At 37.6% G+C, this 27,510-nt stretch overlaps 1 protein-coding gene across 8 annotated transcripts in view; it reads right to left on the reverse strand.

The window, feature by feature from the left end:
• The window catches only part of DMD (dystrophin), a 2,416,375-nt gene that overhangs the window by 219,770 nt on the left and 2,169,095 nt on the right, over positions 1–27,510 (reverse strand). For all 8 annotated transcript variants that reach the window (XM_053581215.1, XM_053581214.1, XM_053581218.1 and 5 more), the window contains one exon: positions 17,609–17,669. In XM_053581215.1, coding sequence (XP_053437190.1) covers positions 17,609–17,669 — 61 coding nt within the window. The remainder of the gene's footprint in view (positions 1–17,608; positions 17,670–27,510) is intronic.

Raw genomic sequence — 27,510 nt, forward strand, 5'->3', positions numbered from 1 at the left:
GAAGAAAGTAAATCACACAACAGAGTTGAAAAACATAAGAAAAATTCTTAGATGCCCAAGAAAAAATTCTCTACCTCCTATACCTTTTAATGTATGTTTTATTAGTCATATATACATATATATATTTTGAGACAGTCTCACTGTGTCACCCTTGGTAGAGTGCTATGGCATCACAGCTCACAGCAACCTCAAACTCCAGGGCTTAAGAGATTTTCTTGCCTCAGCCTCCCAAGTAGCTGGGACTACAGGCACCCACCACAGCACCCGTATATATATATTGTATGTATATGTATATATATATTTCGTTGCAGTTGTCATTGTTATTTAGCTGACCCTGGCCAGGTTCGAACCTGCCAGCCTGAGTGTATATGGCTGGTGCCCTACCCACTGAGTTATGGGTGCCGTCCTCTTAATATTAATATTTTGGGGGCAAGACATGATTGCAAGAAAAGGACTTTACCTAACAAATGCAATCAGTGTAACCTGGTTTATTGTACCCTCAATGAATCCCCAACAATAAAAAAAACATAGATTTTTAATATAAGATTGAAATAAAAATGAAGATCATTATTTTAGCTCTTTTATTTAAATCACAGGCAAATTTCTGACTTAATTCTTTTTATTTTGTGGGCTTTTGTTGAGACAAAACATAACAAAATTTACAAAAGCTGGTATAGTAGCCCCCCACAAATATAGTTTGGTTAATTAATTTAATAACTCCATTAATTAATACATGCCTTTGGTAAAACAGAAACAAGCTCAATGCTGTGAAGGCTCAGGGTTTCCTTCACATTCATATGTGATGGCATCCCACCCCATGGCTTGAAGAACCATATATATGTTGATGATCCCACAAGTTATAGCTCCTGTCCTCTTCTTTGAGCTTCAAATTCATATGTTGAGCTGCATACCTAGATACCTAACAAATGCCTCAAACTGAACATGTCTAGATTCAGCTAGCTCCAGGATTTCTACACAGAATGAGTTGGCAAGCTTATGTTTACTTTATGTTTTATTTACTTATTTTTGAGACAGAGTCTTGCTGTATCACCCTGAGGTAGAGTGCTGTGGCATCATAGCTCACAGCAACCTCAAACTCTTGGCTCAAGAGATCCTCTTGCTCAGCATCTCAAGTACCTGGGCCTACAGGCATCCATCATAATGACTGGATAGTTTTACTATTTTCATTAGAGATGGGGTCTTGCTCTCGCTCAGTCTGGTATCAAACTCCTGAGCTCCAGCGATCAATCCACCCACCTTAGCTTCCCAATGTGCTGCTATTACAGGCGTGAGTCACTGAGCTCAGCCTTACTTTTTGTTTAGATTACATGTTTACCTGTTGTTGCTGGGGGTAAAGAGAGGCCAATGGGCAGAGCCCAGAAACTCTCCAAGCCATCCCTTGGTGTTATCAATAGTGTCTTAAGGCAGATCTCTATTTCAGAAAATTATTTATTTATTTACTTTTAACTGGCAAATCGTAATTATATGTATTTATGGGGTACAATGTGATGTTTCGATTTATGTATATATCATAGAAATATTTGAAAAAGCTAATTAGCACACCATCCCTTTAAAAACTTATCATTTATTTGTGGTGAGAACATTAAAAATTTATTCTTTTAGCAATTTTGAAACATGCAATACATTACTGTTTTTTTTTTTTTTTGAGACAGAGTCTCATTCCATCACCCTGGGTAGAGTGCTCTGGCATCATAGCTCACAGTAACCTCAAACTCGTGGGCTCAATGATCCTCTTGCCTCAGACTCCTGAGTAGCTGGGCCTATGGGCGCCTGCCATAATGCCCAGCTATTTTTGGGGTCTCACTTGTGCTCAGGCTGGTCTTGAACACATGAGCTCAAGCAATCCACCTGCCGGCCTCCCAGAGTGCTGGGATTACAGGCTTGAGCCGCGGTGCCCAGCCCATGAAGACTGATCTTCAACAGCCTTCTTGTTTGCGAATAAATTTAAAACCAGGTATACTTTGTTAATTTGTAATAAAATTGTAAGCAAGGTTTGGCAACAAGTATACTTTATATTGTGAACACTAAAAACAAGACATATTGTCCGCCAAAATGTTTTTTCCTCTTGTTATTTATGATTGTTTATATTTGAATTATCATAAAACACTATTGGGGAAGTCCCAGACAGTTAGATGTTTACAAGTTTGCCTTCTTTCTTTGAAAAGAATACATGAAACTTAGCAATTGAAAAATATATTGACTCTAACATTCAAGTCACAGAATTGACACTTGCCCAATTAAGGCTTATATGCAACTGAGTTTTCAAATTTAAGAAAAATTGGAATAAATTATACCTCTACAATGTACAACATTTAAGAGTTGTTTGTATTTTTACTGATTGGTTTATAAGCAAAAGATATGCTGTTTCGTTTATACTACCCCACCCCCCATTTCATAGAGAAATGAAATTTGGAGAGCAATAAAATTATGTAAAGGAATACATACTATTTTATAACATGTATAGAATTTACATCTTTGGACTCTTATGCCTAAATTTAATTTCCTATTGGTTTATTATTTTATCCTTGCCTGACTTTGGTTTTTATACCCCAAATTAAATTTCCCACAGATTTCCTTAAGTATATTATTATTCTATACAACAGCAATAATCTGTTCACTACAGCTACCACTACTGCTTACTAATCTTTGTAATTATTTTATCATTTCTCTATTCTTTGGTTTGCAATACATAAGCATGTATTTAGTCAAGGGCAAGCAAAAGAAATCCTAAAATGGCAAAGTACTATGAATAAATTCAGAAGTTGCTATAATCAGGCATGAAACTCTGAATTAAGTTACCAACTTTAAGAAGTTTATCAAACAACCTTAAGTACTGTTTTCTTTACTCTGCTTTTTATAAGACTTGGTGATAAAGGTATTTTCTCACTACAGAACTAGATGTTATTTGATAAAAATGTTGCTTGTCTGGGATTCATGCTTCCCCAAGCAATACTGATTTGCTGGGGGAATTTTCTTTCCCGTTCTTATTCAGTATTTTTAATTTAAAATATTTTATATTTATGTTGCTTTTTTCTGATGTTTTATTGAATTGATTCTATATTTTCCTGGCTACAGCAAGTACTGGAAGGGCATGGCCCAAACTGTCAGATTAAATTATTCCATATTCCTCTGCTCATCCCAGATCCTTCCGAGGTAGCTATTTTTACACATTCTAGTAGACACCAGGATTTTTAGGTTTTAATTTTAAAGAAATGTTCCACATCTGAGCCCTCTGATCTACCCAGACTTATAGTTACAGTTACAATTGCAGCCAAATAACTTCTCAGGAAAAATGACTGGGTAGTTTGAATATGTTTTCTCTATCTTTCTATGTTAACTTCTTTCAGTACATGAGTGTAAACAAGATTAGCATGCTCTGAATCTACTAGTTAATATAGAAAGATCAAATTGCTACCTCAACATTGAGTTGCTCCCTTTCAATTTATATATCCTCTTCTCAAGCAATACATTCAAGGACTTGGAATATGATTGGTGATTTTGCTGATGAGAAATGAGGCTGAGCAATATAAGGATGCCTTTTGCTGTTCTATAGTACTTACAGTAAAAAGAAATGGCTTGGTGACTAAAAGTATATGAAATATGAGTTAGATTAACAACTTTAAGGTCCTTGATAATAAAATCTCTTCAAAAAGATATCATGAGATAACATTTAACCATGCCCCCCCAAATCCCACAAAAAACTATATTTGAAAAAAAAATTGGCTCTCTTTTATCAATATCAGGCATTTATGAAATTTATCTATTTTTATATGCTTGATAATAACATGTAATATTCGTAAGAACTGCTGAGTATAACTAAATGCCAAACTTAAAGTCTTTTCTTCCATATTGGATGCTACTATGATATTGGCTCAATGTATCAATCTTAGAGTCTACCACTTAACTCATTGGAACTTAAAAGTCTAATATTAGGGCGGCACCCATAGCTCAGTGAGTAGGGCCATGGCCACATACACTGAGGCTGGTGGGTTCGAACCCAGCCCTGGCTAGCTAAACAACAATGACAACTGCAAGGAAAAAATAGCTGGATGTTGTGGCGGGCGCCTGTAGTCCCAGCTACCTGGGAGGCTGAGGCAAGAGAATCACTTAAGCCCAAGAGACTGAGGTTGCTGTGAGCTATGATACTACAGCACTCTACTGAGGGCAACATAGTGAGACTCTGTCTCAAAACAAAACAAAACAAAACAAAAGTCTAATATTAAGACAGACTAGGGGCGGCACCTGTGGCTCAGTGGATAGAGTGCTGGTCCCATATGCCAAGGGTAGCGGGTTCAAACCTGGCCCCGGCCAAACTGCAATAAAAAAATGGCCAGGCGTTGTGACAGGCACCTGTAGTCCCAGCTACTTGGGAGGCTGAGGCAAGAGAATCGCCTAAGCCCAGGAGTGACACCACAGCACTCTACTGAGGACAACATAGTGAGACTCTGTCTCTAAAAAAAAAAAAAAAAAAAAAGACATAGACTAGACCGGGTGTGGTGGCTCATGCCTCTAATCCCAGCACCCTGGGAGGGGGAGGCGGTGGATCACTGAGCTTAGGAGTTTGAGACCAGCCTAAGCAAGAGCAAGATCTTATTACTAATAAAAACAGAAAAACTAGCTGGGAGTTGCGGTAGGCACTTGCAGTGCCAGCTACTTGGGAAGCTGAGACAGGAAGATGTCTTGAGCCCAAGAGTTTGAGGTTGCTGTGAGCTATGAAGCCATGGCACTCGGGGTGGCAGAGTGAGACTCTGTCTTAAAAAAAAGATATAGGCTTATATGCACTCACTGAACAACCTTGGCTCCTAAAGGTAGCCTGTGGGTATTGAGATAAAGAGGATTTGAAGGCATTTTCCTAAAATATCCTTCAAAAATTTGGCAATAGGTGCTGCTAAAGTAACATATTCACTTAAAAAGAATTTCTTCAAAATAATAAATTTTAGATTTTCAGTTTACAGGATAGTCCAACTAGGCAACCAACCCATCATGCATTTCACAGGATAGTCTGCTCTCGAACAACTAAAATAGAGAAGATGGGCGGCGCCTGTGGCTCAAAGGAGTCAGGTGCAGGCCCCATATGCTGGAGGTGGCGGGTTCAAACCTAGACCCAGCCAAAAACTGCAAAGGAAAAAAAAAAACAAAAACAAAAAACTAAAATAGAGAAGATGAATGAACTGATGCTAGATATTCTCCCAAATATGATTCAATCAACTATAATCCCAGTGGGGTTATTTAGAATAACCAAGGCTGAGGCAGGAGAGGTTATTTAGAATAACCAAGGCTTGAGCCCCAGGAATTTGAGATTACAGTGAGCTATGATGATGCTCCCGTACTCTAGTTCAGGTAACAGTACAAGACTCCATCTCAAAAACAAAACAAAACAAAACAACTAAACTCCCTCAAAACTAAAAAACCCCAATCCAGATAATTTAAGAAAAATTTACACAGAAATACTGACATTGAAAGGAAATCATTTCAGCTCCAAAAGGCCTGCGTTTTATTCTCTGTTAATTACAAAAATGGAAAAATGCTCATGTGAATATTTCCCATTCTCTAGGCAGCCATGACCCGGAAATCCATAAATTCCAGCTTTGTTTACAATAAGCAACCCAGCAGGCCAGGTATATCCTAAAAAAAGTATTTTATTGATAGAGACTCTCAGGTACCTTTCTGCTAGTTAAACACCATTAACAAGATTAATAAGTAGGTCTGGGAGGTCATTAGCATGTTTATAAGGTAGTATGTTGAAATCATTTATTCCCTTCACATCCCCCAGGGAATGATTCACAACCCGCTGTTAACATCCTCCACCCCCCACTCCATATATATATATATATATAAAATATTATATATAATATACACACACATACATACATACATATATAAACACGCACACACATATGTCTATGTATGTTTATATAAGTAAAATGCTCATAGACTTTTTTATTGTAGGTATAAACAGTTCCACCTTGAACTTTTGCTGTGCCTGCTCAGCCCGTCCTGTTCCATCTAGGGTTCATTCTTATTATTTAATGGTTTGGGGGCTGAAAATTTTCTTTTTTTTTTTTTTTTTTTTTTTTTTTTGGCCAGGGCTGGGTTTGAACCCACCACCTCTGGCATATGGGACCGGCACCCTACTTCTTGAGCCACAGGCGCCGCCCAGGGGGCTGAAAATTTTCTTTCTTTTTTTTTTTTTTTTTTTTTTTTTGAGGCAGAGCCTCACTTGGTCACCGTTGGTAGAGTGCCATGGCATCTTAGCTCACAGCAACCTCAAACTCTTGGGTTCAAGAGATCTCTTGCCTCAGCCTCCCAAGTACCTGGGACTATAGGCGCCTGCCACAAACCTGACTAGTTTTTAGAGACAGGGTCTTGCTCTGGCTCAGGCTAGTCTCAAACCCATGAGCTCAGGCAATCTACCCCCCATGGTCTCCCAAGTGCTGGAATTACAGGTGTGAGCCACCACGCCCGGAAGAAAATTTTCTGTAGCATTGATATAATTAAGAGTGAGAAAAAATAGATAATCTGGCCTTTATTTGATAAAGCACTTACAGATTAGTACTGGAGTACAGGGTGAGTAGATGTTCAGATATATTTTTTTAAATCTTCAGACAATATAAGTCGTTTATGTTCAAAATGATATTAATTGCTCAAACTGGTTTGGTGATTTTGAGTCATTACGAGAGAAACTATAGGAAATAATTCTTTGTGACCACGTAGTTATAATAATAAAATATAATAATATAATATAATAATAATATAAATAATAAAATAAATAATAAATAATATAATAAAAAAAGTAAAGACCATCCTTCTATAGTAAGATGAGATGTTCTACATGTAATACATGGAGTGACCCAGTGCTCAATGCCTGGGGGAATCATGACTTATAGCCACTGGAACTACAGGCCTGAAGTTTATGGGAGGGATGACTTTATTTGTTCTGGAAGGAGGGGATGGTGTCAAATTCAAGGACGTGGACAAGTGTTCCAAAGAACCCTTTAGAACAGGTCTAGTATACCTGTGTTGGCCATGTCCTACCTTTCAAAAAGACTTACAATAGGAAGTATGAAGAGAAACACATTCTGTGGCATCTATTAGATTACTTGTCTTGGTCATGCTTTCATCTTAGGGAAACTCAGATGAAGTGGAATATGACTCACAAATCTTTTGCTTTCTCAGTCTCTCTACAGAGAGAGAAAAGTGCTTACATCAGGGTCGACCAGGTTTTTGTTTCATTTTGGTTTTTTTTGTTGTTCCTCTTTACTGCCCCAAACAGCAAAGAGTAATTTATATCTCTGCAAAGCAGTAGTGATAGAAGTTGATTGAGTAGATAAAGCAGGGAAAAAACACGAACAATACAGAGAAGGAATAATAGGGTAGTGGTAGCAATACCCAAACGGCAGCCTCAGTGGTAGACGGGATGCATTTGGTTATACTGATAACCACTTTTCAACCAATAGTACTAGGAAGTGGAAACAGTTGAGAGCAACAGCTGAGATGATGATGATAATGATATGGTGATTTTAAAATATAAATTCTCTGCCCTATTATTAAAGTGACTTGGGTAAGCCACCAACCTCTTTGAGGCTCGGCTGTTTCTTCTTCATTGGATAATAACTGGGGTTGTTCTGAGAATTAAAAAAGAAGATACAGAGAAACACTTAGTCTATCATTTAGCATATAGCAGGCACACCTTGAACTTTGCTCTTCTTCCTGTCTAGGAGATTATATAGACTGTCACTATGAGATACATGCTTTCTAGACTGCTTAAGACCAAGAAAAATTGACCAAACAAAAAGGAAAGAAAACAAACAAAAAAATTCCCTCTAAAACAAAGTAGTAAGTTAAAAATTACACCTTGCACTGACTATCTGACATGCAGTGGCTTTGGGGACCAAGATGGATGTGGATAAACTGAGAAAGAAAAACAGAAAAAGTAATTGAAAGTTTCAGGAATAACACAGGCGCTTCTTAGATTCATCCCCCCAGGAGTTAATGACATCACAGAAGATGTGCTCATTTGTTGAATGCTGACAATGGGCTAAGCCCCTTCTAGTACCTGTTCTTAGGAGCTTTCCAATCTGCTGCGAAAAGGAGAGGTTTTTTTTTTTTTTTTTTAATCTCATGCAAAGATTTATACAATGCATTCAGAGTTTATTTTTTTTTAAAGAAGAATCTATCTCTATCTATCTAGCTATTTATTGGGGGGAGAGATAGATAGATAGATAACATGTTAACATTCTTCCCCAAAGAAGTATTAAATTCCCTCTCCCTATGCCCTACTTCCCTACTTTATCCCCTGCAATGAAGGAGGGGAAGAGTCAATGGGATTTGGAGTTTTCCTGCTGAGAAAGGGACATTTTCTGCAACCAGGTCAGTGTTCAAAGGACTAATACTCTAAGGAAATTATCCAAAGGGGAGAGGCAGTTCAGGGTTATTAAGTTATTTTAAAATGTTGTCTGGGCTGCTGCTGCTGACCTTTTGAATGAAACAGGATGCTACTTCCCAGGGGGACAGGATAAAAACCGATTAGAGAAGCCTTGGAGAGGCCCAGGAATGTTTGGGAATTCACACATACCCCCAATTATGTGGGAACTCTAAAAATGTAAATAAACTAATTTGATTAAGGGCACATTTGGGTCCTAGAAAATATTCTAAGTATGTCGCTCACACTGGCTCTAGCTCTATGAGTGTTTTCCTAAAAATCCAACACTCAGTATCTAGTAGAGGTCAATTGGACTTCAATCTAGTTTCAGAAGAGAGAAGGAAAGCCGATTAACATTTCTCGAGTGATTCCTTATTTGCCATGAAATAGAATGGGTGTCAACTTAAGTAAATTGTTCAAATAGCAGAGCCCAACCTTAGTCATAATAATAAATCTGGGTTTCAAAAGCAGATTTATTTTATTCTACTGCTGTATTTTTCCACTATATGATTATATAAGAGAATGCATGTTTACAAAAGTTAGAAAAAGAAAGTGAAGGAATAGCTGAAATAATTTACTCTTTCTCTTTTGAATAAATAGACTTGACTATGTTCTATGCTCTCACAGTCCCAAAAGTGCCATGAATGAGGCAAGAGACATCTATGCTATACTGTATGCATGATATAGCATAATACAGACCATAATATAGTAGAGTTTTTTGCCTGCACACAACATTACATTTTAGCTGCCACATATATATGTACATGTACCTATGTTGCCACCCTTCGGTATTGTATACAATATACAGAATATTACAGTATTTTTATTTATTTATTTATTTGAGACAGAGTTTCACTTTGTTGCCCTCGGTAGAGTGCTGTGGCGTCACAGCTCACAGTAACCTCAAACTCTTGGGTTTAAGCAATTCTCTTGCCTCCCAAGTAGCTGAGACTACAGGCACCAACCACAACACCTGGCTATTTTTTTGGGATGGGGTCTCACTCTTGCTCAGGCTGGTCTTGAACCCATGAGCTCTGGCAATCCTCCTATCTTGGCCTCTCCAGTGTTGGGATTACAGGCGTGAGCAATAGCGCCCAGCCCATATTACAGTATTTTTTAGAAAATAAAATTTTGTCATCTATGACATCCTCTTAAGACTCAGTGGCTACTAGATCCCAGCCCCAAAAGTAGGTCCTATTCACAATGCTCAGTGAAACCCACTGGCTGATCAATTTAAAGCTCTACTGACCACTGGAAAACCAGAATACACCTCATGAATAACATTTAGGAAAAACCAAGATCCCAGTTTTACTGAAACAAAAAAAAGCCAGACCGCAGAGCGACCTCAGGCATTATCTAGTCTGACCTCTTCATTGTAGATGGGGAAACTCAGTCCCAGATGGGCTAAATTATGTCCCTATTCAAATTGTTTGATAAAGACAAAACAGAATCTAGAGTGTAGGTTTTGGTATGTACCATTCAGACATGCATGCTAAGGACTGTCTCTTACGTACCACACTGTAGGTGATATGAGAAACTCTATCAAAGACTCGGCATGCTTTCTAACATTGATGTTCAGAGGACATGAGATATGTATTTGAATTATAAATCTAAAGTAACACACAGACACCAGATGATTTTTTTTTTTTTTGAGACAGGGTCTCACTCTGTTGCCCAGGCTGGTATCATCATAGCTCACTGCAACCTCAAACTCTTGGGCTCAAGTGATCCTCCCACTTCAGTCTGCTGAGTATTTGAGACTATAGGGATGCACCTATAGTCTCATACATATATGTATATGATTTGAAGGATGTATATGTATATGTATGTATGAGACTACAGGTATACACACACATGTGTATATATATATACATATATATATATACACTATATTATGGTCTATATATATATGTTTTAGAGACTAGGGTCTTACTCTTGCCCAGGCTGGTCTTGAACATCTGGACTCAAGCAATCCTCCTGCCTCAGCCTCCCAAAGTTTTGGGATTATAGGCATGAGCCACCACATTTAGTACTAGAAGATTTTCTGAAGGTAAAAGGAGTCAGGAGACTGTAAAGCACGTAGAATTATTGATATATGTTCATTTGTCCATTCATTCATTCAAATCTTTACTGAGTACCTGTTAGCTGTGAGCCACTCTGCTAGAAAAAGAGATACAACATCTATCCTCACACAGCCTGTTATTTCAGTTGAGATTATATGAACCAGTTTGTGAAATTATAAAGAAGGATATGAGTTTTTTGTTTTTAACAAATTTATGAGATACAAGCAATACCAACATTTACATCTTGCAACAAGTTCTACAAAATCAAAGGCCAGGCTTAGTACTCTGCATAACACTATGGCACCCATTTCACTCTCTTTCAGCTAATATCTTAACCTGAGTTGTTTTCATGATTATATCATCAATTATGCATTACTGACTATTCCTTCATCCAGTTCCAGAGCTTAATGAGACTCAGCTAATTTGACCTTTGGAACCATCAAACTATGGAGAAGAAAGCACAGCAGAGAAGATTGACCTCTGGGTTATCTTTGTGTACTAAAGCCTTTTGAAAAGTCAGAGCACCGGGCTTTTGGCAGTGATTTCAAAAATTTAATTACCCAGAGATATTCAGTAGCATCCTCAAAGACTGACAGCTCAAATTAGACAGTTGATTCTCTGTTACATCCACTTCCCATCATCAATGGTGCTAAATGGTTAAGTAAAAGGTTTAATATTATTTGTGTTTTCTATCCTGATAAGATTGATAGTGCAATAAGAATCCTCAAGGGCGATATGAAGATTCATTTTCACTTCTCTGGAAACTGTCACAAATGATTTCTATTTCAAAGTCAACGTTTATAAAATCAGAGAATGTCAGAACTGGAAATGACCTTTGGTATCTGGATTCGGCTTCCTAAAATGACAGAAAGATAAACTGAGGCCTACAGAAGATAAGCAATTCACCATTGGTCAAATAGCTAGTTAACAGCAAAGCTAGAACTAGATTTCATGTCTTCTGATGCCTGATCTATTTAACATTCCTACTATTTTAATATTGTCTTGTTAGCTTCTAAAAGGCATATTTTGAAGGGAAATATACATGAGAATCAGCCAACAGAGAAATTCTTAGCATGTCGATTTCTGTTGAAGCTAAGGAATTGCTAACCGTTGCTACCTCTGTATGTAAATATAGGTGCTAAAATAATAATCAATAATTCACAGGAAGAAATAAACCAACCAAAACTTGAATTAGAGCAGTGGTTCTCAACCTTCCTAATGCTGCGATGTATTTTCATTGTTACAAAGGGGTCGCGACCCACAGGTTGAGAACTGCTGAATTAGAGCAACTGCTTGCACAAATAGGAGCTGCAGCAAGAATGAGGGCAAGATATGCTGTAAACATGGGAAGTACTTGGATTGTGAAAAATTGCCCAGAAAATAGTAAGAGAGGAAATACAGTATGGAGTGGGTAGTGCCAAGACTTGGATGCTATTAGAATTAGAGAACACTGGTACTAAAAGTCAGAGCAAGATCCATGAATACAAACCAGAATGTAGACCAGTAGGATACAGAATGACAGAAATACCAAAAGGTAAGTCTAGACAGATGGCCACAATTCCATGCAGAGAATCAAATATTCATTCTGGTAGAGATATAGGAACCGTAGGCTATAAGAAGACTGGAGAGTCAGAACCCAAACCAGCAATTTTGTCAGCCGAGGTAGCAAACATAATAAGAAATGTTGACTGTATAAACTGTTCATTCAGGTAGGTCTTACATCATATTTTGGTAAGCAGGAACCACTAGAAAGTTATAAGCAACTCAGATGCAAAATAAATGGCTGTGGAAACATGCTGGGGATTGAGGGTGGAGAAAAGGTAGTAGACTGAGGTCATCAAGCAACGTATGTAGCAAATGTATATAGAACAGAGAAATAGCTAGCAGAAAAAGACACTCCTTTGGACATGAGATGCTCTTGAGCACTGCATATTAAAAAAAAAGTTACACCATTAGCAAGTTTCCCAGAACCCTGTTTTGCTCTTCTGTGAAGTGCTTCAGAGATATTTAGAAAGAGAACCCGATAAAATGTACTACTGCTGATTAAGTCAGCAGGTTTAATACCGAGTTTCATTAGTGAATTCCTCCCATTAGTTAGCAACTGCAGCATCTTCGAAGGAGGAAAGGACCAGCTTGTCTAAAAATCAAATCCTTCCTAAGGGACAGCTGGCAGAAATATAAGGTCAAGTACTTCAGCTGGTATTATAGAAAAGTAGCAGAATACCAACCTTCAGCTAGAACTAATATATGTAGAACAGGTTATGATCTCAATTGGTTTCTCCAATTTCGCTACCAATGGGAGACAGCAAATAATATTTACTTTCTTCAAGAGTGAGTGGTGACTACAGAAAATGCTAACAAATTTCATAACCAATATTTGGGCTGTTCTAGTCACAATATCCCAAGGAAGATATAAAAGAGCTGGAAAAGATCCAGGGAAAAACAACTAAGATGATCAAGGGGAAGCTTATCTTTCAGTCAAGGACAGACTAAAAGACTAAAAAGGATTAGAGTTTCTCAGACTGGGAAGATGAAAATGAAAAAGCATTAGTGGGGGGATATGAGGTTAAAGTCAAGTCTGGGTAAATAGAAATGTGTTTACTGAATTCCAAGCATTTAATTGGGGTCATTCCTTGAGGTTAGAGGATGCAGATTAAAGAGAAATTAAAACATTTCTTAATTCATATAAAAGTCAGTACATTTATGGAACCTATTCCTAAGACAAGGCTGAGATGGGTAATGGAAATTGTTTAAGACACCATAGGATAAACTCACTGCCAGTTGATTTACAATCCATTATTAAGAAATGGTCACAACGGATCCTAATTTTTTAGGCAAAAATCAGTAGGTTAACTAACAAAATAACTATTGGTATTTTTGTCTGGGAAAGAGTTCTGTGCTAGGTGCCCTGTTGGTTTGACCCAGGGTGATATTTCTTATCCTCTTATTTGAATATCCTGCATGCAAGTTTGGGATTCCTAAATTCTTTTGACAGTCCAGAACACAGAAGAATAATTTTCAAACTCATTAAGAAAGCAAGAGAGTCCTAGCTCTTGGCTCTGTTTGGTTTACCCATATGGGACTATACAACATAAAAAGGTGAAAGAAATCCTAACAGAATGCAGCAGCTGGTTAAAGGCTATTATATTGAAATTTTCATGAGTTTGACAGTAGGCCAAAAACCTACAGAATGGTAGCGGGTAGAAAAGGCAGTTGTAACAGGTTGAACATTGTTGGTGATTATTTTTTCAGTGGCAATGAAAGCTGTAATCAAATAATCTGAAAGAGATGCTGGCAGAATAAGAGAGACCCAAGGGAGAGGGAATATGAAAACTGTAACAAAAATGTATACTCTGGACTAATAAAATAGACAAACATGTATTATGAAGTATCAAAATCAAGGTTTTTAGAATCTATCTAGAGTAAAAGATGTCGTTTATGACTTAAAACCTCAAGGATGAGTGCACAACTCAAACACCAACTAGAAACTGTGCTGTTGGTATAGAAACCTTTTGTTATTTGGATGATCAGTTTATCTCAGAATTGAAAAGGAAAAGTTATAAAGCATTGAAAACAATATAGCCAGAGAAGACACCTGATTTTACAGCTGGGTATGTGTGGTAAAAACTCTTGAATGGAAGTCAATACAAACAAGATAAGAAAGAGGAAAAATTGGGACTGGTTGAAGCAATGTCATTGGAAGCTTATTTTCATTGTTATTTTTGGAACAATATGGCATCACAGATCATAAATGGCATTAGCCAGGGCACGAAGTCCACTGAACCTTGTGCATCAAATTAATTTGTTTTGAGTAAAATGTTTTAGACAATAGTAATTGGTAATAATACAACACAGTGGCATTAATAATTGGCTTCTAACAATGTTTATTTTATGAACCTTGTTCTCCCTGTGTTACAGGTTAACATTTTGGATTTATATTTGGAAAATTCTATAATCCATAATTTCAAATAGATTATAATTATAGAGAGAATTGTTCCCCAGAAAATTTCCAAGATACCTTTGAGAAATTATGCAATTCCTCATTCAAAGGAACTTATTACTTTAGAGTCTTTTAAGCTCTACATACTCAACTTTCTTCTAATTTTTTCCATCTATTGCTTTAAATCTCTTATCATTGGGCCAGGAAGAATAATAGTCCTAAATTATATACCAAGATTGAAGCTCTTTAAAGAGGCGCCTAGGAAAATGGAGTGAATTGAGGGGGCATATCTGAAGCTAATTAAATAGTGGGAAAATAAAATTCCCATAGTTAAAAAATAATTTGTCGTATGTTAATAATTAAAATAGGGAATTTAAACAATAAAGATGGCATTCTCAAACAAAAGCTGAGATCTTAGATTTTCGAGTTTGGACAAGACTATTGAATGAGGCACACTCACTGATACTGAGAGCTAAAAAGAACCTTAGATATTATCTAGTCCAATTCTATTTTATAAATGAGAAACTAAGATGTTTATAGGTTAAGCGACTTGCCCAAGGCCACACAATCATTTGATAGCAGAGTCAGGACTAAAAATCAAGTTTTTTTAATTCACAGATCTGCACCCTTATTAATACCTCCATGATGATCTTCAAGTACATGAATGAGCATTGGATAAATAGGGTGTCTAGCTGCTCTCTGATTCCATTGAAGAGAAGTGAGAGACTAATTCATGGGGGTAGAGGGTGGGAATTACAGCTTTTCTGCAGTTTGTCTCCTTTTTATTTTTTGGACTGAATTCATTTCATCCCCCCATAGTAACATCCATGATGTTACCTCTCTTGTAGCAGATATAACATGAAGAAGATGAATATTTAGAGAAAAATGATGGGACTGAGGGATTTCAGGAATCTGTGTGAGACAGTTAATGAGTCCCAAACAGGTAGTAAGTTGGAGAATATTAGGCTTAAAGGTGTCTTGGATTCTTAAGTGTTCTTAAAACATCTACAGAAGGAGAAAAAATTCTTCATTTCAGCTCATAAAGGAACTGGATAAAAGTGAGAGCTTCATAAGTGGGCTGAAGAAGTCACAGATCTCAGGTATCACAGAGATGAAAATTTGTGATGACAAAGACACTGATGCAGAAAATCATTGTGAAGAGTTTGAATAAAATAGTTCCATAAATATGCAGTGGCTGTAGAGCAGCAGTGCATGTCTACATCAATATATTATTTAATAAAACATATGATTTGGGCGGCGCCTGTGGCTCAGGGAGTAGGGCACCGGCCCCATATACTGGAGGTGGTGGGTTCAAACCCAGCCCCGACTAAAAACTGCAAAAACAAACAAACAAACAAACAAACATGTGATTTCAATAGCTAATAAAAATATATAATTTAAAGTGAGCGTTAATGAATTAAATACAACAAAAATAATAAAATTTAATAATAAGAAAATTAAAAAGCAGGATCAAAGCATATTAAAGAAGAATTTTTAAAGTTAAGAGATAACATAGTTTGGAAAAATTTACCAAGACAAAGAGTATTATGTTGTGTACATTTTCCCACAATTTAAGAAAAGGAAAAGTTCAAGTGGTTCCCAACTCCCTCAATGCTATCCTGTTTTCCCGAAAATAGGACATCCTCCTAAAATAAGACCTACTTACAGGAAAGATAAGACATCCCCTGAAAATAAGACCTAGCGCATCTTTGGGAGCACACCTTAAAATAAGACACTGTCTTATTTTCGGGGAAACAGGGTAGTCTTGTCAAGGGAGCTCTTCTCAGAGTCCTTTCCCCAATTCCAGGCTCACACTGTCCCCTCTGGGTTCAGTGCCCCCAAACCTGCCCACCCCACCCATTTATGCCTGCTCAGCACCATCTGAGGGCTGAAACCTGTTTATGTCTTTCCAAGTCTCCCACAGGCCTGGTCAGGAGACAAGACAATACTCTATAAATATTTGGTGAACTAACACAGGGAGGAAGAAATACTTGGGTCTATCCTTGCCCCCCAGTCTCCATGTGGTTCTCCCTGTTTCTATTACTTCCAGCTCCCCAGAACTTGAAGTGCCCACCCCAATAAAAAAAAAAAAAAAGACAAAGAGTAAACCATTTCCTAAAGGATGTTTCTCTTCTTGAAGAGCCAGAAGACTCCCTTCATTCCCATTCTTCTGAGTTACCAAAATAGAGGCATGAAATCAAATTTCTTAAGAACTATACTAATGAAGATCTAGGACTGCTGTTATTGCTTTAGAGCTAAATTAAAAAGAATTGATGGGCAGTGGAAGAATAAAAACAAATTTGATAAAAGATGGCAGGCTGAAAAAATGGGAAAACATTTAATATTTTTAGTTAGATTAATGACAGAATCAAGTTCAAAGAATTCAGTTGGTATTAAAAAGTATTTCACAAACTAGATCAATTTTAATTGTTTAGCTAGGCAATTCAAAGTTAAATTTAAATTTGACTCTACTGCACAATTGATGAGAGACTGTGTAGATATCATAATCATTCAATCTCCTCTCTCTTCCATGTTGACCCAATATATCGCAACTTACATTTCATGCAACATCCCTTCAGAAGGGGCTTCCAATAATACCTCTATTCCTTGGACTGGCACAAACAGTCCCAGAAAAAAGTAACATTCTGTTATTGTAGGTGACAAATACTGAGTGCCATGTAATCAAGAATGAATAACTCAGTTCCACAAACCTGGAATTGCTGCTTTCTGCCTTTTGGATATATGACGTATTCGTTCACCTAAAACAGTCTGTGTACACATAACTACTGAAATCTTCCATCTTTATCTGAAGAAGAAACGTGGGAAGCCCCTAGATAAATGAAATTGTTCTTGCACACATTCACTCCCACTATCAATAATATTATCTGGAGCTTTATGTTCAGTTCTATTGTGAAAAATCTGCTCCCCATCACAAAACGTATCATATATGCTGCATTAAAAAGAAGTTTTCTCAAAAGCAGGTCTCTGTTGCATCGGCAAATTTACAATGGTAATTTTATCATGAGTTTACTATCTAAGATTCCTCAGGAAAGAAATACATATTGTAGGCCAGGCTGATGTCACATAAAAATAAATTCATTTGTTAATATACAGATTAGTCACAATAAATGCTCCTTTAAGAATGTGATTCTTTCGACTTACTTGATATAGTAGGGCACTTTGTTTGGTGAGATGGCTCTCTCCCAGGGACCCTGGACAGAAGCTGAAAAAGGAAAAAAAAAAAGAAAGGGAAGGAGGTCAAGTTCATTGCAAACAGGAAAGACAACATTAATCTCCAGAATTACAATTTTACACTGATATTGGTCTGTTTGCTCAGTTGCCCATGAAGACAGAACGGATTAACCTGCTGTTCTGAAATTTCTGTCCTAATCTAAGTGAAATTGAACTCATTCAGGCACAAAGATAAATGCAAAGGAAAAAAAAAACAAACTTTCCACTGCCGAACCTATAGAACAGATAAGAAACTGAATGAGTAGACTGACAGGGTTTCTTGTATGTGTCTCCACTGGGTGCTTTTCTTATAACCCTTTCTGTCGCTGCTTCTCAATATCTTTAACTATTTGATTGACCAGGTTTTATTAGTTTAGCAGTTGAAACACCCCTCTGTGATATATTTACATCCTAAGTTATTGAAGCTAAAGTAGGATGCTTATCACTCCAGCATGCTTGTTCTTCTCTTTTGTTTGAAAAAGAATCCAAATTCATTTACTGATTATATGTTTAATTGATGTCTCAAAATGTCAGATGACCAGCTAGATTTTTTTAGAAAAGATAACCAAAAGAGAGGGAATGGCACCTGGAATTAGAGCGTAATAAAACTCTGGCGATGAGTAATGAATCCTATAGGTGAAATTTCATTTCATATACTGGGAACTCATTTTATAATGAATTTGTTGACGAGTCAAACACATTATCTTTACACTTTTTTAAATGCTTAATTTGTAAGGATTTTTTTTTCTTTCCTAAAGCTGAACCTCCACAAATAGTTTTTATCCACTATTTGATCTGCTGGGTTTTTTTCTTTCTTTAAGATAAAACAATCCTGTTTAGGAGACACTATAACATTTTCTCAACAATAAAATCTTCCTCCTGAATATAGTTTTAAGACACTGAAGTTTTGAGACACTGGAGTTTTAAGAAACAGAATAGCATCAGAAATAGAAATGTAGAAAGATTCTTATTAACATCTAGTAATTTCATCTGTACGTACATTTTTTCCTGATTTTTCATCCTGCTAATAATCTGAAGCACAGCTGATGCTGACCATTATTTCCTCTTATGAAAAGCTTCCTTCTAAATTAGTGTCACAGTAAATTCACACTACAATGTATTGAGATGTAAGGAAACGTCAAAGCTAATATATCCATGACTACGCTGTCTAATATGAAAGAACAGCTTCTAATAAAAGTTAACTTCATCCACTGCCAGACAATTTAAGGGTAATGAAACTCCAGCTTCTTTGTTTTATATGGAGTAATAGAGGGATTGAATCACCCAACCTTTAACCACACATGCTGTGTTGTTCCTTGGCGATATGTCATTTAAACGATAAAGGAAATGGATTTGTATTCAGCCACTAATTATGCATTTTTGTTTTGGCAGACAGGAATTTTTAATATGGAAAAAAAAAGATATTTAGCTGCTACTTTGATGTAGTCCCTCACCTTCAATTTTTCTCTGTCTGATCTCTATTCTTTTCTCTCTCCTTCCCTCTGCCTTCTCTTCCCCTTTCTCATTCTCTGCCCAACTCTCCTCTTGTCCTTTTTTCTTTCTTTCTTTCTTTTTTTTTTTTTGGTCGGGGCTGGGTTTGAACCCGCCACCTCTGGCATATGGGGCTGGAGCCCTACTTCTTTGAGCCACAGGCGCAACCCCCTCTTGCCTTTTTTTCTTCTCTAGGATACAACTCTCATGTTCAGATTTGTTCACAAAGTAAATAAAATCTGATTTAAGAATATGGGCTGGATGCCCTGATCTACCTGGCTAGAGTCTGATATTTTGGAAATCTAAAAACTCTACCCCTTCGGTAGCTAGAAACATGGTGAAGAGCCAGAAATTAGAGCTCTTGGCTGCTCTGTGCACCCTCTTCTTAAAATACCAGCATCATAAAAGGAAGAAGAGAATTCCAGAGAGCATTTGGTCCAGCTCTCACTGGCTGTCAATGCCAAGCCTGTGAATGCCTAAATTGAGAAAGAACGGCTGTTCTTCCCTTAAAGGTCTCTAAAGAGAGGAAGGCCTCACAATTTCTTTGATTATCCCTTTCCAGTTCTTTATTCTTCTAACCATTCAGAAATTCTTTCTAATTCTGAAGATGCTGGATATGTTCTCTGGTAGCAGAAGAGTCAGTCTGGATTTTCTACACTATTCCTAAGCACCTCTCAGAGAGCAGTATGCTAGAGAGTTCTGCTGATTGCCTGGCCTGGCTTGGGGGCTTTCTTCCTGAAAAAAAAAAAAAAACAACCTTCAAGCAGGTAGTCTAACAAGAGACAGAGGAAAATCAGTGGTGCAAGGCTGAGCTAATTGTAAGACCTCCACAGAGTATCTATAGTTGACCTTGCATTGTTAAATATTAAAAAAAAAAATCCCAACTAAACACCAGAGGCATTATCAGAATATGCTTGAACTAAATGGCTGCAAAGATTTAAAAAAAACTAAAAAAAATTACAAGTTCCAGATCAATGTGAAAGTTAAAGCTTTTGTAATTGGAGTTCGTAATTGTTCATCTTTTCTTTTTTAACGCCTTTTGTCTTTATGTGTAGTTATCAAATTGTTCCAATGGTAAGATTCAGTGCAATTTTCCCCGAGAGATGTTCTTTCCCTTTTTATTCACAGTTTATAAATTCACCTAAGCAACTGCTTTGCAGTCATCATCTGAAACCCTGAAATTTTATATTCAGAAATGCCCTTGACACAATAAAAAAGGAAAATAACAACAGCCTCCTTCCATTCCTCCCCTGCCCCATCACGACTGCATCCACACACACTGGAACTACTTGCTTTAGAAATAACACACAATTGGGTGACGGCTCTATGGGATCGAATTCAGTGCTCCTTCTCAAGAGATTGTTAAAGGGTTGTCGGCAATTTCATTTGGAGCTGCCAGATGATTCTGGTCTCGCCTCCTTTCAAAAGTTGATCAAACACGTGGTAATTCTCATAAGTGTGCCACAGAATTATCATTTCATTTCTTGCAGCAGTATGACTCCAACAACAGCTGTTTCTTATCTCAGTGTACCAGTGGAAGCTTGTCATCCTTCACAAAGCTAGTCGACGTAATAGACACACACATCTTTTATGCTCGATGTGTCCATTTTTAGTAGCCCATCAAAAGCAGATTTATCGGCAAGTAGTTTTTATATGACACTGGGCTGTCCTTTGGTATTTTCTTATACAGAAGTTTCTATAACCACTATATGTAATCCCAATGCATCTTTGTGATTCAAATTCTCCAGTGTAAAAATCATCCATTATCATACGGTACCAGCACCATGGAGCATTGTCTACTGAATTTAAATAACAAGCTGCACATGTGTTTACTTATTCCAAAACCAACCTCCGAATTTCCCCTTGCATTACAGTCACAGTATGTTATTAAGACCAAGAAAGGGCAGCAATACTACCTTCAAATGCTTTTCCTCTCTTGAGGTGACAGGATTCAATATTGTGCCCAAAGTGGTTTTGAAAATCACAAACACAGACCACACTATTTAGGGGAAGTTCTGATTTCAACCATTCTTTAATGCACGATGAACAGAATGCACCAAGCCATGCACCCTGGTGTTAAGCCATATTTTAATTGACACAGGGGCCTAACCAGAAAATTAAAAAGAATGCTAATGTTATTTAAGCCATGCCAAAAATGCACTCTCTGGAATTCAGACCCAAATACATTCATTAATCTTTCTGCTTTTCTTATATTTGGTGGATTTGGTGTTTGATAACATAGTTGGGTCAAAAAAAGTAGATGTGGTTTAGACAAACAATGTAATGTTCACTAAAGATAAAACAGAAAACTTACCCCTGGGTTAAGAAAAAGGCATTAGGGAGAATCTACTAGCCACTGGCACTTGGTTCCTCAGAAGTACTTGAGTTCCAGCAGTGGTTTTATAGACACAGTCTATAGTGGTGCAGTGAGGAATATTTCTGAGCCCTTTTCTGTACTCTCCCTAAGGAATCGTTTTACACATTTTTTAATAATCATCCTACCCTTCATGAAATTTTAATACCACAGATACACTGCATATCTGTTTATGGATTGTATGTATTTCTCTCTACTCATAAAAAAATAAGAATTTTTTGTTCTCTAGGAACCAATTTTCATCCCCTTGAAGACAATACCACCCCCATAGAGAATGCTTGATCTAGAGAGAGTTGTGTGTGTGGGGGGAGGACAAAAGAACAAAGAGTTACTGAGAACTTCCTATGTGCCTGAAACATGGCCTAGACTAGCTCATGTGATACTCATAGTCACCGGTGAGGAAGGTATTCTTTTTTTTTTTTTGAGACAGAGTCTCACTATGTTGTGCTTGGTAGAGTGCTGTGACATCACAGCTCATAGCAACCTCAAACTCTTGGGCTTAACCAATTCTTTTGCCTCAGCCTCCCAAGTAGCTGGGACTACAGGCACCCACCACAACACCCGACTATTTTTTGGTTGCAGCTGTCATTGTTGTTTAGCAGGCCAGGGCTGGGCTGGAACCCACCAGCACCGGTGTATGTGGCCAGCGACCACTGAGATCACATGAAATTAAATGAGCTGGTAAGGCCCTAAATTGGTAAAAGTAATAGATCCTAAGTTTGGTTTATTGTTCAAAATGAAATCAGATAGATAATTCAGGAAATAAAGGTGATAATAAACAGATTTCATGTCTACTATGTGCCTTGCACTGTAAGTTATGGAACGTAATCCTCTCAAGCACCCTATGAGGTCATGTCATTATATGATCACAGATAAAGAAACTGAGGCTCTGAAGTGCTCAGTAAACTAATCCAGGTCATGCAGCTAGTAAAGACTGCATTCAGGATCACACCCAGGTCTGTCTAGTTTTTGAACTTCCCTCTATTTTATCATGAATGGCACATCACAGATAATAAATGATTGCTAAAGTGTCGAATAAATAAATAAATCTTGAAGGGGATTTTAACATCATGTAGTCCAAGTTCTGTCCATTTTATTTGGTATCTACATTTACCCTCTACATAATTTCCACCAAGTGATTTTCCGGGAGCTGCTTGAACAACTTTTTTGTCCCCACATTGTGGAGGAGCTCTTGTGAATTTTCCATAACTTTAACGCTGTTTAGAAATAGCTTCCTTTCATCCTGGTCAAAATCTGCCTCTGTAATCTCCACCATTGCTCCTGTTTTATTATTTATTTATTTATGTAATTAATTTATATATATATATATATTTTCATTGTTGGGGATTCATTGAGGGTACAAAACCCAACCCACCATTTTGAGAGGTACTTGGATAACACAGAAAGTGTCCAGAGCATAGATTTAGAAGAACTGGATGTTAGCCCTGATTCTACTATCACTTCATGATCATGAACCTGTCCTTTGTTCTACCCGAACCTTATTATTATTATTATTCTTTGAGACAGAATCTCACTTAGTTGCCCTTGGTAGAGTGCAGTAGCATCACAGCAACCTTCAGCTCTTGGGCTTAGACGATTCTCTTTCCTCATCCTCCTGAGTAACTAGGACCACAGGTGCCCACCACAATGCCCAACTATTTTGTTGCAGTTTGGCTGGGGCTGGGTTTGGACCCACCACCCTCAGTATATGGGCCGGTGCTCTACTCACTGAGTCACGGGTGCTGCCCTGCCTTATTTTCCTTATATGCAAAATGGGTATGATGATGTGTCCCTTACCAAAATGTTGTAAGGATAAAATGAGAAAAATTGATATGAAATTGCTTCATGAAATGTTACTCACCATACAAATAATGTTAGTAATCACATACCTATGTTATGTTGTCTGAATAATGGTAATTATAGAATCAATATTTCCTGTCTCAACTGGGCCGCATTTGACTTTAGCCCTTGAATCCATTCCTAACTACTACTGATGTGCCACATGTAGTATAACATGCTGCAGAAAGAATTGCCTTTGAATATTACCTAACTATGTGGGCTTGTGGTACTTCTTTCTACATTTCAATCTTCCTAAACTAATGGCATCTGCCCCACAAATTTTTCATTCTTAGCTAGACCATTTGTCTGCCATTCCACAACATGAATGATACACAGATTAGTTTATATTTTATACAGCAAAAAAACAGAGGGTCACAGATTACTTAAAAATGAGAAGATCGGCCGGGCATGGTGGCTCACACCCGTAATCCTAGCACTGTGGGAGGCCAAGGTGGGTGGATTGTTTGAGCTCACGAGATTGAGATCAACCTGAGCAAAAGTAAGACCCTGTCTCCACAAAAATAGAAAAACTGAGGCAAGAAGATTGCTTGAGCCCAAGAGTTGGAGGTTGCTGTGGGCTATGATGCTATGGCACTCTACCCAGGGTAACAGCTTGAGACTCTCTGTATCAAAAAAAAAAAAAAGAGAAGATCACCAGGATGAAAAGATAAGAAGATTGTTCAGATGGTACCATACACAATGAATTAGAGGTAAAAGAGTAGAGTTTGAGAAGTGGTCTGTAAGTGAATTTGGTACCCAGGGAAGTGAGAAGTCACACATGGCTCTATACTTAAAGATTTAGTTTCTAGGCAACTGGCAGTTTCATATGTGGGGGAAATATGCTTAGATGTGAATCACATATAAATGATGTATTTAGGTTAAAATATTTGGAAGGTGGGTCTTTTCTCTGAATCTCAAATATAAGGACAAGACCATAAGTACTGGAATGACAGCTGAAGCTATGGAAATGGCTGGACTTTTAAAGGAAGACAGCCAGAAAAAGAGAATTGTATGTATATACTACATTTTCATGCAATGGAATATTATGCAGCATTAAAAAGAAGGAAATCCTACCATCTGTGACAATGTGGATGGACACTGAAGACATTATAAATGAAACAAGTTAGTCACAGAAAGACAAATACTTTATGATCCCACTTATGTGAGGTATCTAAAATAGTCAACCTTACAGAAGCAGAAAATAGAAAGGTGTTTTCCAGAGGATGGGGCAGGGGGCAATGGGGAGTTGTACAATGGGTATAAAGTTTCAGTTAGGCAGGATGAATAAATTCTAGAGATTTCTTGTACAATATAATGCCTATAAGTTAACAATACAGTGTTGTGCCCTTAAATTTTGTTAGAAGGGTAGATCTCATGGTAAGTGTTCTTGACACACACACACACACACACACAAAAGCAAAGGGACATAAGGAAACTTTTGGAAGTGATGGATATGTTTGTTAACTTTTTTTGATTGTGGTTAAAGTATTATGGGTATATACATATGTCCAAACTCATCAAATCACATACATTAAATATGTGTACATTTTGCATATCAATACCTCAAGAAATACGTAAAAAATAAAAATGAATGGATGGGTACATTGCCCAGTACCAGAGAAAGAGAAACAAAAGGGACTGTACCCTGGGGAATTCCTCCAGATGGTGGTGGCGATGGAATCACACAGAAAAACAACACTGAAACTAGAATAAAGTAGGGTGAAACACAAGGACAGGCTAGTTAGTAAAGTATAAGCAATGTTGGATTCCAAGGGGCTAAGGTTATAGAGGAAAAAGAGGTATTTGATCCTATGATCACTGGTAACCTTAAATGGGTAATTTCACCAAAAGGATGAAGGCTGAACCAGATCACAGGGGTCTGAAGGATGGAGTTATCAGAGGGGAAGTACCAAGGCTAGGTCTCCAGCCAGCACTTTAGAAGTGGTGTGTGGTAAAGAGGGGAATGTAAGTAGAGAGGGATAACAACTGAGGATTGGTCATCCCGCTCATGTTATGATCTACAAAATGGTGGATTCAGTTAATTTCTCTATTGAACTTGCATAGGGTCTTCTTTATAACCTTAAATTACGTGGAAAACTTATTTATTTATTTTGAGACAGAGTCTCACTCTGTCACACTGGGGTTAAGTGTTGTGGTGTCATAATTCACAACAACCTCAAACTCTTGGGCTCAAGTGATCCTCTTGCCTCAGCCTCCCAGTAGCTGAGACCACAGGTGCCCACCACAATGGCTGGCTATTTTTTTTCTTTTAGTAGAGATGGGGGGTCTCACTCTTGCTCAGGCTAGTCTCGAACTCCTGATATCAAGCAATCCACTCACCTCGGCCTCCCGGAGTGCTAGGATTACAAGAGTGAGCCACCGCACCCTGCTGGTTCTCCCTTTTTTCACTTCTTGAAATCATAATCAAGATTATAATACAGTATTTAAGTTTCCATATAGTGATTAATGCTGAATATATAGATATGTATGTATTTTTTTTCCCATTGCAATTGCTTTCTGTAAGATTTTTCTTTTCTTTTGATATGAGGCATACAGTTTCTATAGCAAGGGGAAGTTTTCTGTTTTTTAACTGACAGCCCAAGTTAAACTTAATACTTTTCAAAACATTAAATTAAAGTAAGAATTGTGCTTTATATGTCTATATCATATATCAAAAGTAAAGATTCAATGAAAACTTTAAGATCACTTACTAAACTTTCAAAGATGGGCAGATTTTCCATAAAGATTTCAACAGCAGAGACAGATGGGCTACATTCCAGAGGGGAAGGTCACACGAGTGATGAATGAGATTTCTAATGTGTGCCATAGCTGTGAAAATCTTTATGGCTAACTAAAATTCCTCACGAATAACAACCTGTAAATATTATATGAGCTGTCAGACGGATAACACTGAGCTGTGAGACCATCACACATGGTGAACAGAATACCACACCATGGGATTTGTCAGTAGATTGCCAAGTCATTTAGAGTATCGGGCCTACATTGGATCTGAGAAGTCAAGAGTTTATACTAAACTACTCGGCAAGGTGACTGAGTTGCAGAGATAACACGAGATCTAATAGCCAGTGCTGCTGGCTCTACAGTCTTGGAAAGTCTAATAACCAATATTGTGTGGCAATGCTCGTGAAAACAATCTCCTTCAAACACACTTATAGAAAACTTCAAGAACCTTTTTTTGTGATTGTTAGGGGAGCAGGAAAGAAATCAAGCCTCATCAGGTCAGAAGTAAGAGGACAGGTGTGTATATAAATAGGGTGGTGACTAATTTACACTCATAGAATTTCTGAGTAAATTTGAACAGAACTGGCTGACTGCGCTGTCAGAGAATTTTCCTCCAGGTAATGGCGGTTATAGTCTTTGGGCCATCTGGGTTACATCAGGTTACCAACAAGTCAGTGCAATATCACCAGGTGCCTTTACTGTCTCTCCAGATGTACTTTTAAAAGATGGCAGGCAGTCAACAGCATTTGCTGAATGCTCTCTGTGTGAAAGGTATTGTATTAGGCACCAGGGAAATTTCAAGGAAAGTAAAATTTGAAACCTGAGACAGAAGGGAGCAACTCAGATACTAAAAACCAAATGACTATAGATGGGATATACATCCATTTAGAAAGCAAAGAATAAGAAAGAACTATAAGTATGATAGCAATTAAAGCAACTGGGGAGGGGGGAGAGATTGAATTTTAGTTCCATTCTTCACTGTGAAAGAATTAAACATGTGGGCAGCACCTATGGCTCAAAGGAGTAGGGTGCTGTTCCCATATGCTGGAGGTGGCGGGTTCAAACCCAGCCCTGGCCAAAAACTGCAAAAAAAACAAACAAAAAAAGAATTAAACATGTATACCTTAGCCATGGTCTCACAGTGAGCAGAGAATGCTTCCCAGACCCTTGACCTTGGTTTGACCACATGACTTGCTTTAGCAGACAAGATGTGAACACAGACTTGGCCTCTTGTGCTCTGACAATCTGCTAAGAGAATATGTCCCAGGTGTCTTCTGATCCCAACATACTTAGAGGCAACCTAAATTGAATTCAGCCTGGAGGCAAACCCAGGCAACATGCAGCATGATGTAGGCCTTTTCAAACTGTATCCAGATCATCTGAACTA

The sequence above is a fragment of the Nycticebus coucang genome, chromosome X (genome assembly GCF_027406575.1).
Source record: "Nycticebus coucang isolate mNycCou1 chromosome X, mNycCou1.pri, whole genome shotgun sequence".
Classification (NCBI taxonomy): domain Eukaryota; kingdom Metazoa; phylum Chordata; class Mammalia; order Primates; family Lorisidae; genus Nycticebus; species Nycticebus coucang.